Source organism: Apium graveolens, chromosome 10, assembly GCF_009905375.1.
Source record: "Apium graveolens cultivar Ventura chromosome 10, ASM990537v1, whole genome shotgun sequence".
Classification (NCBI taxonomy): domain Eukaryota; kingdom Viridiplantae; phylum Streptophyta; class Magnoliopsida; order Apiales; family Apiaceae; genus Apium; species Apium graveolens.
In genome coordinates, this window is record NC_133656.1 from 17,812,070 (window position 1) to 17,827,332 (window position 15,263).

The following is a 15,263-nucleotide window of genomic DNA, read 5'->3' on the forward strand; positions in this document are numbered from 1 at the left end:
TAAGTTTTATTTGAAATAAGTTGAATTTTGTGAAATTTTATTTATTATAATTGCATTGTAAGATCTAAATGTTACTTAAAGGATTTTTCCACTTGATTATTTGAGTTGTCGAGAAGTGAATGTTATATTTAAATGACTCTTTGCTCAATTATTTATATATCAAATAAGTTCTTATGTTGTTTTGATAGAAAAATGACTAAACAGAGTGGACAATACATACTCTTATTCTTATCGATGTGAAATGAATGTGAAATGTTACAGAAAAGATGTAGAGCTCGTTGAAACCCAATGGTGGAGCTTTTGATCAGCTAGCAAATTGGTACACATTAATTATTGACTTGTATCTATAAAGGTCCCAAAGATGTGCGATGTTACAGAAAAGATGTAGAGCTCGTTGAAACCTACTAGTAGCTGAGTGCAAAACAGTGCTGTTTGGCTTAAAAAATGCGAAGAAATTTGGCTGTGGTAATGTGATTGTAGAATCAGGCTGTCAAACATTGGTGTGCAAGATGAAGAATGATAGATATAGCTTCTCAGAGGTTTAATCAGTTTTGAATGATATTTGATATTTCTTACTCCAATGCTAGTTTTAATTTTTTGGCAAAAATAGTTCTTTTTGGTGATGAATAGTTTTGGGCAAATCACACTCCCAGTGAGTTATTCTCTTCTGTAAGCATGGACCATGCTTCTTAATGATATATGTAATTTTCTTTGCCCTAATAAAAAAGAATAGATCTGACCACCAATTGCACATTATAGGGTGAAAACAGAATTGCAACAAATGCTGAAGTAGAAAGTCTTTTTAGACAACTTAACGTCATTACCAACAATACCAAAGCACACCAAGTCATCAACAAGGTTTAGATAATAAAAACTGCACCAGGATATAGAAAGAAAATTGCAACACGCCAAACTGAACAAATACCCTTTTGCCTTTTCTATCTATACAAAGGAAAAGTCACAACAAAAACACTGAAGACATAACCCAAACAAGGTGGCAGAATTATGTGTATAAACAGAGAACAGAGTTGCTGGTGCATGTCTAGCTCTCTATCATACTGATTTCATCCAACTGTGGAGCATCCTACAAAACAAACGAAATTGGAAGGTAGTATAAGAGATAATGCCAACTAAAAAAGACAAATAACTAACTAGAACTTCCAAACAGATTCTCTTTACCACCATGTAGACTCAAATGTTCAAGAATGATACGAAACAAATTGAGCACTTGCTTACCATGTTTTCTTTGTTTTCTTCAAATGGCTTCTCTACAACTGAAGAGTTCTTGGGGGTGGCTGTAATGATGAGTGAATAAGTGTACAGACAAATACAATCAGAATTTGGATAAGGTTTACGGAACAGTATGTGAAAATGTACCTTCTTTAGCAGCAAGCTTCTTTTCTTGCTTTTTAACCTTATGCTTCTCATTTTCTTTGCTTGGCTTCTGGTTTTTGTTTTGAGTTTTCTGGCCTATAGCAATAGAAGTAGATTTAGAACTTGTGTTACCCCTAGTCACTGCCGAAGATCGGATCCTAGGAGCAGGGCTAATCTTCTTAGAAATATCATCAACCGAACCTTGGATTTGAGCACCACCAACAGGGTTCAAAGACTTTGGTTTTAGTTTACGAGTCCCAGAAGTAGAAGAACTATGCACATTATCATCTGATGATTGAGTTCCTTCTTCAAGAGCATGAGAAATGGTTTCCGACACTTGCATCTGCTCAAAGCTCTTCACTATATTGTAACTTTCAAATAATTGCTTTGTAGTATTTTCAAATTCAGCAAGGTCATGTTTACGAACATAGTTTTTCAGCTCTTCCCTCATTCTCTGAAGAGGCTTCCCAAGGCAATAGAAACAATTAAAACAAAAAAAGTGTTCAGTGCCAATAGGCTAAAACATCAAAGCAGTTTTAGTTCAGTCTGATGTGCTCTAAGCATTATATACCATTGCAGTTTCAACAAAGGAGACCATCTAGAAAACAATGTGATGAACTAATTACAACGGTATATAAACTATTAAGCAGCCAAAAGATCTCAGTCATTGAGGATACCACATGATTATTAAAAAAACAAGGTAAATGACCTGTGTAGTGCACTACCCCAATAATGCTCAATGCTGGAACATTAACTTGATTATAGCATTATGCATCAGTATATACGCTTTTTCTTGTAGATCAGAATTAAAACTTACAATATTTTACACATCTTTATAAAATTAACAAGTGCGGGGAGAGTTAAGTTCTATACAATCTAATGTACCTCACATCCAGCTTCATAAGCAACTTTGAAAAAGGCAAGGGAGATAGAATGTTTAGCTGCAGATTCAGCGAGCTTAATCTGATTAAGCCAGTATGATGCTGAGGACAAGATAGTAAACTTCTTTCTGTTAGATGATCTGGAAACATCAGAAACCGGTGTATCACTTTTTGCCTGGGTGACAGCAGACCTCCTTGACTTGACCTCAGAAATTGGTGTGATACAGCCAACTGATTTTGGTGCAGGAGTGACAGTTGACTTTGTAGGTATAGAAAGCCTTCTGGCAGGCTTCACAGACTTGCCTTTGCCTGACAGATCAAGAACACTCATGCTTTGACTCACACTTGATGGAGGTTTTCCCCTACATACAATAATTAGCTGATCAGTGTTCGTAGTACAAGAACAAGAGAACAAATGCAAATGAAATCTCTCTTTGTTGAGAAGGGATGATAGGGAGCAAACACAAACCAAAAAGCCTCTGTAAACTGCTACAAAAAACAGTTTGACAAAGACATCCCATTTCAACCAGTAAACTAGTGTTGAATGAAATTTGCACAATTTTGTAGTGTAAAGTACATTAATTTTATTCATTAATCACCCCATTTAATTTAAAATTTTCCATTGACAATTTTGCACACAAAGGGTATTCGGATAATAATAACATGGAATAAATTTTCACCAGCAAAATCAAAAAGCTTCCCCCCTAAATTACTATATAGTTTTATACTGATGGTAACAACAGGAGACATAGATAAGATCGAAGTATGAGAAAATTTAGCATTAACATTTAACAAATAGAGCAAAAAGTCATCTGCATATATATAATTTTATGGCAAACCATCCAAAACTAAAACATTTCAAAAATTCAGTTCAACAACATTAATGATTTATTAGCAAAGAAAAACATACATGATTTACACCATAATTTAAAACATAAAGCATATATACAACAAAATAGTGAAGAATACAAAAAATAATTTGATTCAGTTTTACAAACACAATTCACTAAACTTGCAAATACACACCATAGTGTGTAAATTAGTCAGTCAGCGAACCTAAACACTGACATATACATGGTATAATTCAAAGCCCAATATATTAGTACAATTTAAACATACATCACTTGTATAAAATACAACCACATAATTCATTGAAAGTACATACACAGGTCAATGCTGGTAAAATTAGTCCGGACACGAACACAGAATAAAAAAGTAGTAGTAATGGAAGAGAGGAAACCTCTGACAAGTAGCAGAAACAGGGAGAGGTGACTTGGCATCCTTGGACTTGGTTGCCGATCGAAGCGGATATCGCACAAGTTTGGACGATGATCTCGCTGTACAAACACACATTCAATCGGATTACCAATCATATAATTACATATAAAAAGTTGTAAACACACATAACTATTATAAATATTTAAATACATCCGATTATTAACTTAATCTGACTACTCGTTGTCCGATAAGAACACACACAAGTACATGTAAATAATAAATTGATAGGATGTAGAATTTGTACCAGAGACAGAAGATTGATCCTCCTCCATGAGTTAATTATAGTAGAATAGTACAGAATGTTTGCAGAGGATGTTTGATAGTTGTGAAATGTGTATGTGTCCTTGTTTGTTATACACATACTAATATAATATAATATATATTATAATACAACTGTATTGACAAAGGGAAAGGAGAGAGCATATCACACGGTATCAGATGGTAGTGGGACACCACCAACACTTCTTTGGGCGGGGATATTTTTGCTTTGATTTTTTTCAAATTTTTATTCCCCCGCTCTTACTTTTGTTTCTTTTTTATATTTGTATATTTTTAATTTTAATTTTATGGAATTGTATCATAATATCTCAATATATTGGTACATTTTTAAATTTTAAAAGTCAAATCTTTGTTTATTTTGAATAGAACATTTTTAAATGCATGGCAAAAATATGATATCATTGGACGTTGATTGTATTTTCTGGATATCAACACTTATAAAGACTTGAAATTTTCACATATATAATACAATATAACCGATTCAAATTTAATGATTATTTTTTAAATGATTTGGATTTTTATAATCAATCCAAAAATACATCCACTACATTTTAAAGATGATCTTCCACTGGGGCTCACATTACAGTTTCCAAATTTCAGTTTCAAATTAATTAACCGGTGGAAGTGATTACTGGGTTATAGAAAAGCTTAAATTACATATTACAATAGCATAATATTTTCGATAAAATACCCAAACTTGCACGTAAATAAATATGTTTATTCAAAATAGCATTAGAGCAAATCCAAATGGGACTATTTTTATTGTTTGGTAGGCGAAGCAATTACTTGTACTGTTGAATCTTCAATGATTTACATTAATCTTCAGAACGCTGATGTTATCAATATGAGAAAGAGGTATACAATTTACCTTAAAAGAGCTACAAGTTTTATATTTTCGAAAACTCTTAAAATGACTAATTTCATCCCGCTTTTTGATGTTATAGGATTGAGAATGGTGTTTTTTGGGGCTAACTTTCAACGACCAAATTATACATATGACACTTCTAGCGACTGCAAATGGCAGAGGCTTGAAGACCTAATAAATAACGTTATTAGTTTTTTATTGGAAACAATAAATGTTTTTTCTTTCTATTATAATTTATATTTTCTTTAAAATATATTTAGCTTATTATTCTAGCAGTTCCTTAATTAGTTTCAATTTTGTATGTCATATTACAAGTCAAAATAAAAAAAATTGTAAGTTAATTTCTATATTTGAAAAGTGATAATCATGTTTTGTCATCTTAAAAAAGGCTTATTAAAAGTTTAAAGAATGTCAACAATTGAATTTAAGGTTTATAACATATTCATGTTATAAGCCATATTTATTTATATTGCGGATTAAGAATTAGTAATTAAAAGACTATGACATAGAAAACACAATTTCATATGACGTTACACCATAACCATTGTCCCCATTATCATCCATGTTCGAAACTATGATTATATAATAAGGTAGATTTCATAATTTAGCCGGAGAAAAGTAAAAAGGTACATTTCATAATTTTATAAGGATGTGAATGTGTCAACGGAAATTGTAGGTTGCTAATGTCATTCAACTTGGAAAACAACCCTATTCTCTTCGTTAGGCAGCATTGTAAAGACTATAGTCTGATCCTCCGTCAAATGATCATCCTCTACAAACCTGTTCCGGCCTACAGAGCATCTTGCTTTTCCTTTTTCAATTGAGAGACCCACAAGAGAATCTCCATTTTGCGTACTTAAAACTATCTGCTCTCTAGCAGCCCATTCATGTGCTTCAGTATGAATATATCTGAGAATATACTACATTAAGAAGTAATGCTAGAAAATTCCTATTGCTAAGTTAGTACATTAAAATTATTATTCATTACAGAGAGTCGTACCACTCCTTGACCTGAGTTGTTTACATGAGACTTTCTCATAGATCTACTGAATCGAACAACGTTAGGAATTGGTTCATTCATTTGAACAATAATATGTTCTTCTAGAACATTCACGTTGGTCGTATTTTTAACATTGTGGATGTTATCTTCTTCATTAATCTCTGCATATACAACAAATTATGTGTTAGGTCACACACACTGTAGAGGGGGGTGAATACAGTGTATAATACAATCAAATCGATATTAAGTAACAGAAAACAAACTTTATTGAAACAATAAATTCTGTTACAGTGTGGAACTGTTACCTCTCAGTGATGAACAAATATCACGAGAGCTGCTAGGGTTACAATGAATAATCTTCTCGAATATGATAACACTTATAGTGTAAACCCTATGTCTGTGTTTATATACTACACAGTTACAAGATAATCGCTAATTGATATGGAATATAATTCTGCTTCCTAAAATATATCAATCAGATATCTTTTTATCCAAGTATTCCATTCTTCACGAAACTCCTTCTTCATGCATATCTCTTCTTATGTTTATCTCGATCTTCTTTCCTTTAATCAGCTACTGTCCTTATCTGATCGTCCTTCAGCACTTAAGTTCTGATATCTAACTTCTGATGATTATCTCCTGATAATATAAGTACTGATATCCTTAAGTCCTGACTTCCAGTATAAGTACTGATCAACAGTTAAGTACTGATTTGTCCTGTTAAGTAAGATCTGAAATCTAAACATAAATTATATTAGCCATGACATTATCAAATATATCTAACAATCTCCCCCAACTTGTAAATTAGCATAATATACAAGTTTAACAGATATTTGATGATGTCAAAAATATTAAGTACAAATGCATGAGAATTAGACTAGATAACTACAACTTACAGTCCTTAAAGCTTTACCAATATTTAACTTCTGATAACAACTCCAGTCTGTATAAATATCAGAATTTAAGCAGTTGTAGATCTTCGACTTGGCTTCATCATCTGATCTCTCTAATGTCAGGAGTTGTTCTGAGATAGTTCTTCAACAAACATTTCTCAGCATATCTGAGTTCGTCAATCATTATCCTTTTGGCATCTTTAAGCTCTGCAGTATCTTCACCAGTTTGAAAGATTACAGCTCTGAGATCATTGATCTTTGCTTTTCTCAACTCCTGATCTAGTCTTATGACATAGGCTTTGTCAGACTCCAGATTGAATTCAAGTCCCTTAATACCAAGATATGTTCTGATCTGTGCAGTATTAGGTTTCATATCAACAATATCACCATTGTGATCTCTGTACTTTGGAACATATGTGCTGTCAGACTTAACAGAATAAAGCCTTTTCTGTCTCTGAATCTGTTCTTTTAAATAGTTTGCAGCAGTCCCTGTTATTCTGTCATCCACTTGAAGTAAGAAAAGTACATGCTCCAATTCTTCAAAATACTTCAATGGAATGGCATTTTGTCTTATATGATAAACCCTACCATCTGTCATGAAATACAACATGATGTATTTTTTCAAGTAGGTATGGTAAACCATCTGTACAGATTCCAGTTGATTCAATCTCTCAGGAGTTGCTCCAATACCTGGTTCACTAAAGGAAGTTGGATCATTGGTAGTGTTATGTATTCTCCTTTCATCAGCACTTCCCAATCCAGTTTTATCTCTTGCTTCCTTTCCAGTAACTACTCTTGCTTCAAAACCACTTGCAGTAGTCTTCAAAGGTTGAGTCTGTTTTGCTTTAGTGAATCCTGGTAGGAGTGTCTTTGGTCTATCTTCTGATATCAAGTTAACTTGAGTTATGTCAGAGGTTACTTGCTTCTTCTGAATATCAGAACTTACAATTTCTTGACTCTGAACAACTTGAGCCATGTCAGAGGTTGTTTTAAGAACTTTTCTTGAAGTTAGAGCAAGATTATCCTTTTCATCAGTAATTTCTTCATCCTCAGGAGGCACATAAACCTTGATAGGTTCACCAACTTTTTCTTTACCCTTGGATCTTGGATCTATCTGCGGTTGTGATCTAGCCAATGTTGCTTCAGTAAGTGTCCTTTCTTTGATCACAATGCCTTTGAGTTTTGGAAGTGGCTTTTTACCAGAAGCTTCAGATTTAGATGTGACTTTCTCTGATTTAAGCCTGGCTTCTTCTTTCATTAAACTCTCCAAGTCCAATCCTGGATTTTCCTGAAGAAATAACTGTCTTGACATTTCCTCATCAAGATCTAAAAGTTCATCAGAACTTATCCTTTTACCAGTAGCAGAACTTATTTTGTTCCCAGTATCAGAACTTGTCCTGTGACTAGCTTGTCTTGATGTGAATCCTCTACCTTGACTATGACCTCTACCCATTCCAGATTTTCCTTGATCATCTTTTTCATTATCCTTTCCTGTCAGTGTCTTGTCAGTCTTGCATTTTGACTTAATTACTTTCTCCCCCTTTTTGGCATCAGCAGGTAGTAGAAGAGAGATAAGCAATTCCACTGAGGATTGGATTTCAGTTAATTGTGATTGCTGAGAAGCTTGATTTTTCAGAATTTTATCAATCTGAGCTTGTTGATGATCTTGAGTCTTCTCAATATAAGCAATCCTGTCAATGGTAGGTTGGAAGAACTTTTTCTTATCAATTTTCCAAACTTGTTCCTGTTTGATAAAGTTCTCCTGAATCTTGTGGAGCTCTGCATGAGTAGTTGAATGAAGACCTTGTAGATGTTTAGTACTCAATACAGTGACTCTAAGCTGGGTTTTGAAATCATCAGAATTTAACATTGCATCAGCTTTAGTCAAGTGCTCAGCAAGATGCTTTTCAGTTGGAACACAGGAAACTGAGTTCCATTGCTTAGTCCACTCCTGACCTGCAGGAGTTTCACTCCAAGGTACTGGTGCTTCTCCGGTAATAAACTTCTTAACCAGTTCAAACTTTAGAATAGTCTGTTAAGGAGCATGTCCTGAAGGACCTATTGTATCAGCATCTGCAGTTGGAGCAGCATCACCAGTATCTCCAGCATTTGCAGCATCAGAACTTAAAGAATCAGTATCGTCTGATAAGACAACAGTGTGAGTAGCAATAGAGGCTTCAACATCCTCTAATTGTTGATCTTGTTCTAAGTTCTGATCAACAGCCAAATCCTGATGCTCACCTAAAGTCTGATCATCAGCATCATGATTCAGAGAAGATGTTGTTGATAACTCTGGAGTTTGAACAACATCAGGAACATGTGTTGTAGAAGGATTAGTTGCTGGTGGAGCTTCTAAGAAAAGTATGTCAGGCACAACCATATTCTGAATATCAATTTCAGCACTTAGGCCTGGATCAACAGGAGATACAGACTTTTGAACAGGAGACACAGATGGTGTGTTGGCCTTTTCAGTAGCAGCTTCCTTAGATGGAGTTGATGGAGAAGAAGTTACTGGAGCAAATTCCTTGTCTTGTGAGATCAGAGATTCCTGATCCCCTTCCTTAGCTGTTTCCTCTTCATCATCTGAAACTGGCCTTTTTTCCCTCTGTTTCTGGTATCTCTTTGTTGATTTGGATTCCTTGGGAGTTTCAGGAACTATCATTCTTCTAAGCCTTTTGAGAAGCCTAGATCCCCCAATTCCAGAATCCTTCTTAGAAGTCTTTTTCTCAGCTTCACTTACAACAGGTTCTGAAGAAGGAACCTGTTCCTCAGTATCAGATTCATCTCTCAAGGTAATCCTCCTTCTCTTTTGAGGTGTTTGAGGAACAGTTTTTGTCCTCTTTGGCTTGGAGGAAGAAGGCTTCACAGTAGGTGCTGAGGCTGAGGGTTGTTCAGTCTGTGAAGTGGAGAGATAGGATTTGAGATATGTCTTGAGGGTAGGTTGAGTAGAATGAGTGGTAGGTGCTGAGGATGATGGTTTTTGGGTGTTTGTGGTTGGTTGGACATCAGAGTAAACAGATCTATAAGTATGAGGATCAACATTTACTAAGATCTGTTTTACAGACTGAGGAATCTGTAATGGTCTAACCACTGATTTTTTAGTATCAGCATTTACCAGGTCATTAAAGTATCATTTTGCAACTCTAAAAGGTGGGGTTGAGGAACTTATTAATTGAGGTTCATCAGTACAAAAAGTATATATAAGTTGACAGAATCTAGCAAAATAGACAACATTCCTATCCTCTGTCATCCTATCCCCAATAAAACCAATTATTCCAGTTGCAAAATCAAAATGAGTTTGATGGATAATAGCATACCCTATGTGCTGACTCAGAATTGGGATAACATCAAAATTCGAACATTTGTTCCCAAAAGCTTTGGTGATGCAGTCGAAGAAGAAGCTCCATTCTCTTCTGATATGAGCCCGTTTCAACTGCCCAAGTTTTTCCAAACTCCGTTCATACCCCAAATTTGCCATTAACTCCTGAAGAGCTGATTCTACTGGAATTGAAAAAGTACAACCTTCTGGGAGATGTAGAGCTTTGCGTATTGTACCAGGAGTGACTGCATAAGATGAATCACCCACTTCGAAAACAATACCGGGAGTGCCATGTTTACCACCATCATCAAAATGCCCAGTCCGCCAAAACGTCAGAACTTGTTGGCTCGAAAAGACTAAAGGCTGGGTCAGTGCATACCCAATCTCACTGTGTGCAAGAAGATCTTGCACAAAATGCAATTCAGATGGAGCTTCAGCATGATCAAGAATTGCAGCATAGTTGTTTGGAACAAACTTAGCTCCATCAATGATTAAATCCTTAGGTGCCATGTGAAAAATTGAGATTTAAAAGTGCCTGTTAGGTGTTTGATAAAATGTCTGTATGAAAAACCAACGTGAGAGAAAGAGAGAGTAAAAGCAAGTAGAGAGAAAAAGTATGAAGGAAATAAAAGATTAAAGAAATCCTTTCTCTGTCGTACTTATACTCTAAAAAAAATGTTACCATTGGACACCTGTCAGACATGCAGTAATAAAGGATAATTACTGAGCGCGAGAAAACAGGAATCATTACTTGCCCACTTGCCTGTTTTCAAGGAAAAACCGTTCCATTTACCCAGATATCCCATTAATCAAGGTGAAACAGTTTTAATTCAAAATTGAAACCGTTCCCACTGATTTAATTATTTTTCACTGCATCATTAATATTCTGAAAAGAAATCAAGTTAAAATGACCAAGATAAATCAAATGAGTAAGTACTGATAAAGGAAAGTCAGAACTTAAATTAAAACAGAATTTATATGGTCATCAGAATATCAATCAGGATTTATCAAAGCATTACAAAATAACTTAGAGACAAAATCTTGAAATAAAGACAGATTTCATTAATATCTCAAGAGAATACATTCATGAAATGGAAATTACATCAGTACTTATACAAGATTTCCCTAAGCTACGAAACCTAACATCAACAGCTTTAGTCCTAGCTAAGAAGCCTGACAAAGCTGATGATGAAGAAAAATAGGAAGAAGACGAGATTAAATCATTTCTTCTTCCTACTCTCGACAAACAGAATGGCGAGTCGGATGATTCGCTCTTGCTGGCGGAGAGCTTCCAGCCTTTCCTCCTCCAATCGCTCTAGATGGCGATGGTAGTCCATATAGAAGAAGAGGAGGTGGGTTAGTACCTCCTGTGGGACAGAGTCCCATATCTCCTCAGGATTGGCCGTGACGTGCCATTCCTGCTGCCAGTCGGCACAACTTAGCTCCATATTGAAGTTTTGGTAGTTCAAAAACATGTTGTATCTGACCATTGTGTTTTTGAAAGAAAAAGTATGAAGGTAAGTTTGTGAGAAAGAATTTGATGGGAAGGCTGATGTGAAGAGACTGTTTATATAGGCAAGCGAATGCCAGGAGACACAAAGGTTTTTAATGCTGACAGGTAGAATTAATTCTACCTCGTCTCCCCAGACTTGGAAAAAGAATAACATTCATTGGAAAGAGAAAACATGGTTTAATACGACAAGACACAAGTAAAAGTTGACTGTTCAAGTATGAGTACCATTAATCCTAACCATAGTGACTATTAATCTTCCGCTTCACATGTTCTAGATTGTACCGAGACTGTTATCAAATTTTATCCACAGATAAGTTAAGTAAAGAATTTAGATTGTAATATCAGAACTTAGACTTATTTCAGAACTAACAGTCATCAGAACATAATTTCTTAACTCGAAAAAGGAATGCCTGTCTTAGTAAATCCTCATACAAGTGCTGAGTTATACTCTTCAGAACTTAATCGTCAGAATATGCAACCAGAACTTGTCCTCAGAGTTAGTGCAAAATGACACAATGACTATTTATCTAAAACAACATAGACCACCACAGTAATTTTCATCATTCAGATGGAGTGATTAGTGTGTGCATCAAGCTAAATAGCAGACAAAGAGTAAAGTCTGATTCACTTCAGTATATCTTAGAAATAAGGCATAACTAAAATTTTGCTAAAGAGCTATCATTATCCTGAAACCTACTGATTAATGAGTTCATGCTTGAGTCCACCTCAACTATTTTGTGCTAATTTTATGCATCTTTTTAAATTCTATTTTACAGTGGCTTCTCAGTGTAAGTGAGTCACGACTGCTTATCAAAATTTATGCTATTATCAGAGTATTTCTCCAGTAATCATAGAGTGTGAAAAGTCACCAAGAAAATATTTTGCTTTTCTAATGCATATTTACTTAATACCAGCAATGCATGTGGGTCTTCCCTTCCACATTTTTGCTTTAAATCTCAAAGGAGTACCTGATTTTTATTCTTTGATCCTTTTTCTTTTTATAAGTGAGGTTTATCAGCACTTAGTACATTCAACAGTTTTACTAGTATCAGAACTTAACAGATGTGTAGCATTATTCTAATTTGTGACTTAGTAATAAGATAAACAAAGTAAACTCAACTAAGCTCAATTATCAGAATTTGCTTGTGTCATAAAATTTCCACAGAAATAATTACTTCTTACATGGGATCATTTGTTTATTGAAGACTACTAGGTCAGTATCTAGCACAGTTATCCTCATAGGATTGAATTGTTACTTAGACAGACAAATCACTTATCAGAGTTTAGAAACATATATCAGACAACAGTCAGTACTTAAAAACATTTAGCAAGTAATCACAGAAAGAGATTAAATTCGGTAAGTACTGATCATAAAGTCTGATAATACAGAACAATATTAAGCAGATTTAGAGAAAGAACCTGAAATCATTCCAAGTTCATTTACCAATCTTGTAAAAGTGGTTTCACACAGTGGTTTTGTAAAGATATCTGCTAGTTGTTGATCTGTTGGAACAAAGTACAATTCCACTGTACCTTCATCCACATGTTCCCTTATGAAGTGGTACATGATGCTGATGTGCTTTGTCATAGAGTGTTGAACTGGATTACCTGTCATAGCAATAGCACTTTGATTATCACAGTAAATAGGGATTTTGAAATATGTTAACCCATAATCTAGTAACTGGTTCTTCATCCAAAGAATCTGTGCACAACAGCTTCCTGCAGCAATATACTCTGCTTCTACAGTTGATGTGGAAATTGACTTTTATTTCTTGCTGAACCAAGAAACCAAATTGCCTCCAAAAAATTGGCAGCTTCCACTTGTGCTTTTCCTGTCAATTTTGCAACCTGCAAAATCTGCATCTGAGTAACCTATTAGTTTAAAATCTGATTCTCTAGGATACCACAATCCCAGATTAGCTGTTCCTTTAAGATACTTAAAGATTCTATTCACAGCTGTTAAGTGAGGTTCTCTTGGATCTGCTTGAAATCTTGCACAAAGAAAGGTAGCATACATGATATCAGGCCTACTAGCAGTTAGATAGAGTAGAGAGCCAATCATACCTCTGTAGTCAGTAATATCTACTGATTTACCAGTATCCTTATCCAGTTTTGTTGCAGTGGCCATGAGAGTGGATGAACTTGAACAATCTTGCATTCCAAATTTCTTCAGCAAGTTTCTGGTGTACTTGGTTTGACAAATAAAAGTGCCTTCTTCATTCTGCTTGACTTGAAGGCCCAGAAAATAACTAAGTTCACCCATCATACTCATCTGATATCTTGACTACATTAGTTTGGCAAACTTCTTGCAAAGTTTGTCATTTGTAGACCCAAAAATGATATCATCAACATAAATCTGGACCAGAAGTAAGTCCTTTCCATGGTTGAGGTAGAACAGTGTTTTGTCTATTGTTCCTCTGTTAAATCCACTTTCCAGAAGAAACTGAGCTAAAGTCTCATACCATGCTTATAACGACCCGTGTAAATTCGAATTATTTAAATATGTGATTATTATGGAAATTATTAAATAAAATATGTCTATTGGTAGTACCAGCGGTGTATTGTGTGTTACCATTTTTATATGTGATTGTGGTCGCATAGGGATTATTTGTAAATAGTGAGTGGTATTGTTCTGTTCCACTTTAAAAAGTGGATTTAATTGCAGATCTATTTCCATAAATATTTGAATGATCTCTAAAATTGGTTTTATAATTTTATAATTACAATAATCATTTTTAGGACTTTATAAAATTGAGAAATCAATATTTCATTAATTATTTATTTTTAAATGATTTTCTGAGTATTTTTAATAGTAAAATCCATATTTAATTATAGAAAACTTCAAAAATTATGAAACTCATATTTATATAAGTTGGGAATATTCCGGGAATTTTAAAATTATTTTGGGAATTTTTGGAGTTAATTTCACCCGCGCGTCGATTCGTTTAATTGAGAAAAGCGGGTATAAATTGTATTTCAGAAATTATTTTAAAATTACGAAATTTATATTTTTATTTACTTCGGGATATTTATAACATTTTGAGATTGTTTTCATGATTTTATGGAACCTTTTTAAATGCAACTCGGATCGTAAATATCCAAACACGGAACAAAAATCAGGTTTCCGGGTAGAATCAATACACGTGTTTAGTTTACAGGATGGTCCTGAATACGTGTCAACTACTGAAATTTTGCTATATAGAAAACAATAAAATAAATAATAGATTGTTCCCACCCCTGTAGTCTCTTCCTTTTATCTCTAATCTCTCGGCTCTCTCTCTCTGGGAATCTCTCTCAATCCCTCCCCATTCTCTTCCTCTTGATCATGCCCTGTTACCCTTTTTCTTTTCTTCCCTTTTATTCCGGTAAGTTGGATTGCCTGCTTCCTTATGTTTCTTATCGCCGCCGTCCCTTGCTTTCCGGCAAGGTGACTGTGGGGGCGTGTGGGTTACCTGTCCTGGGTGCGTGATGCAATTATTAGTGTTGCGCTTCTTGTTCTTGTCTAGATACCATCTTGTTCCATTTGTATCCTGTGCTGCCCGTTGTTGTTTTGTCTGATTGTTTTTCCGGCGTGTGTATACACGCGGGTGTATGTATAGTTATTTGGTGGGTTATACTGATTAGCCTGGCAATTTCTTGGGATTATTCGGAGTTTTTTTTTTTTTTTTACAATAAAGAAAAACCCGAATGATTCTCTGAAAATTTCCTCGGGTTATTGATGTTTAGGTTATTCGAAGTTTTTAAGGAAATAATCGGTAGAATTCTTATTGGAAACCCAGAATTATTCGGGCACCGACGAATTTTACCGCCGTTGACGGTGAACTTCGGTGAGTCGACGGTGGACGGTGATGAATTTATTCT

The 15,263-nt window shown here is 34.8% G+C and overlaps 1 protein-coding gene across 1 annotated transcript; it reads right to left on the reverse strand.

Annotated features, from left to right (window-relative positions):
• Window positions 1-785: 785 nt before the first annotated feature.
• On the reverse strand, window positions 786-3,928 carry LOC141688964 (uncharacterized). Its single transcript, XM_074493119.1, has 6 exons — window positions 3,778-3,928; window positions 3,496-3,592; window positions 2,260-2,617; window positions 1,378-1,837; window positions 1,237-1,295; window positions 786-1,084 (listed from the first exon to the last, which is right to left on the reverse strand). The coding sequence occupies exons 1-6, from the start codon at window positions 3,803-3,805 to the stop codon at window positions 1,043-1,045; spliced, it is 1,044 nt and encodes a 347-aa protein (XP_074349220.1). The 5' UTR covers window positions 3,806-3,928; the 3' UTR covers window positions 786-1,042.
• Between the last annotated feature and the right edge of the window lie 11,335 nt (window positions 3,929-15,263).

Excerpts from the sequence above, each read along its gene's own strand:
- LOC141688964 (XM_074493119.1), bottom strand. The coding sequence starts at position 3,805 with ATGGAGGAGGATCAATCTTCTGTCTCTG. Across the intron at positions 3,593-3,777 it reads GGATCAATCTTCTGTCTCTG|CGAGATCATCGTCCAAACTT; the intron begins GTACAAATTCTA and ends GTGTTTGTACAG. Across the intron at positions 1,085-1,236 it reads AAGAAAACAAAGAAAACATG|GATGCTCCACAGTTGGATGA; the intron begins GTAAGCAAGTGC and ends TTTGTTTTGTAG.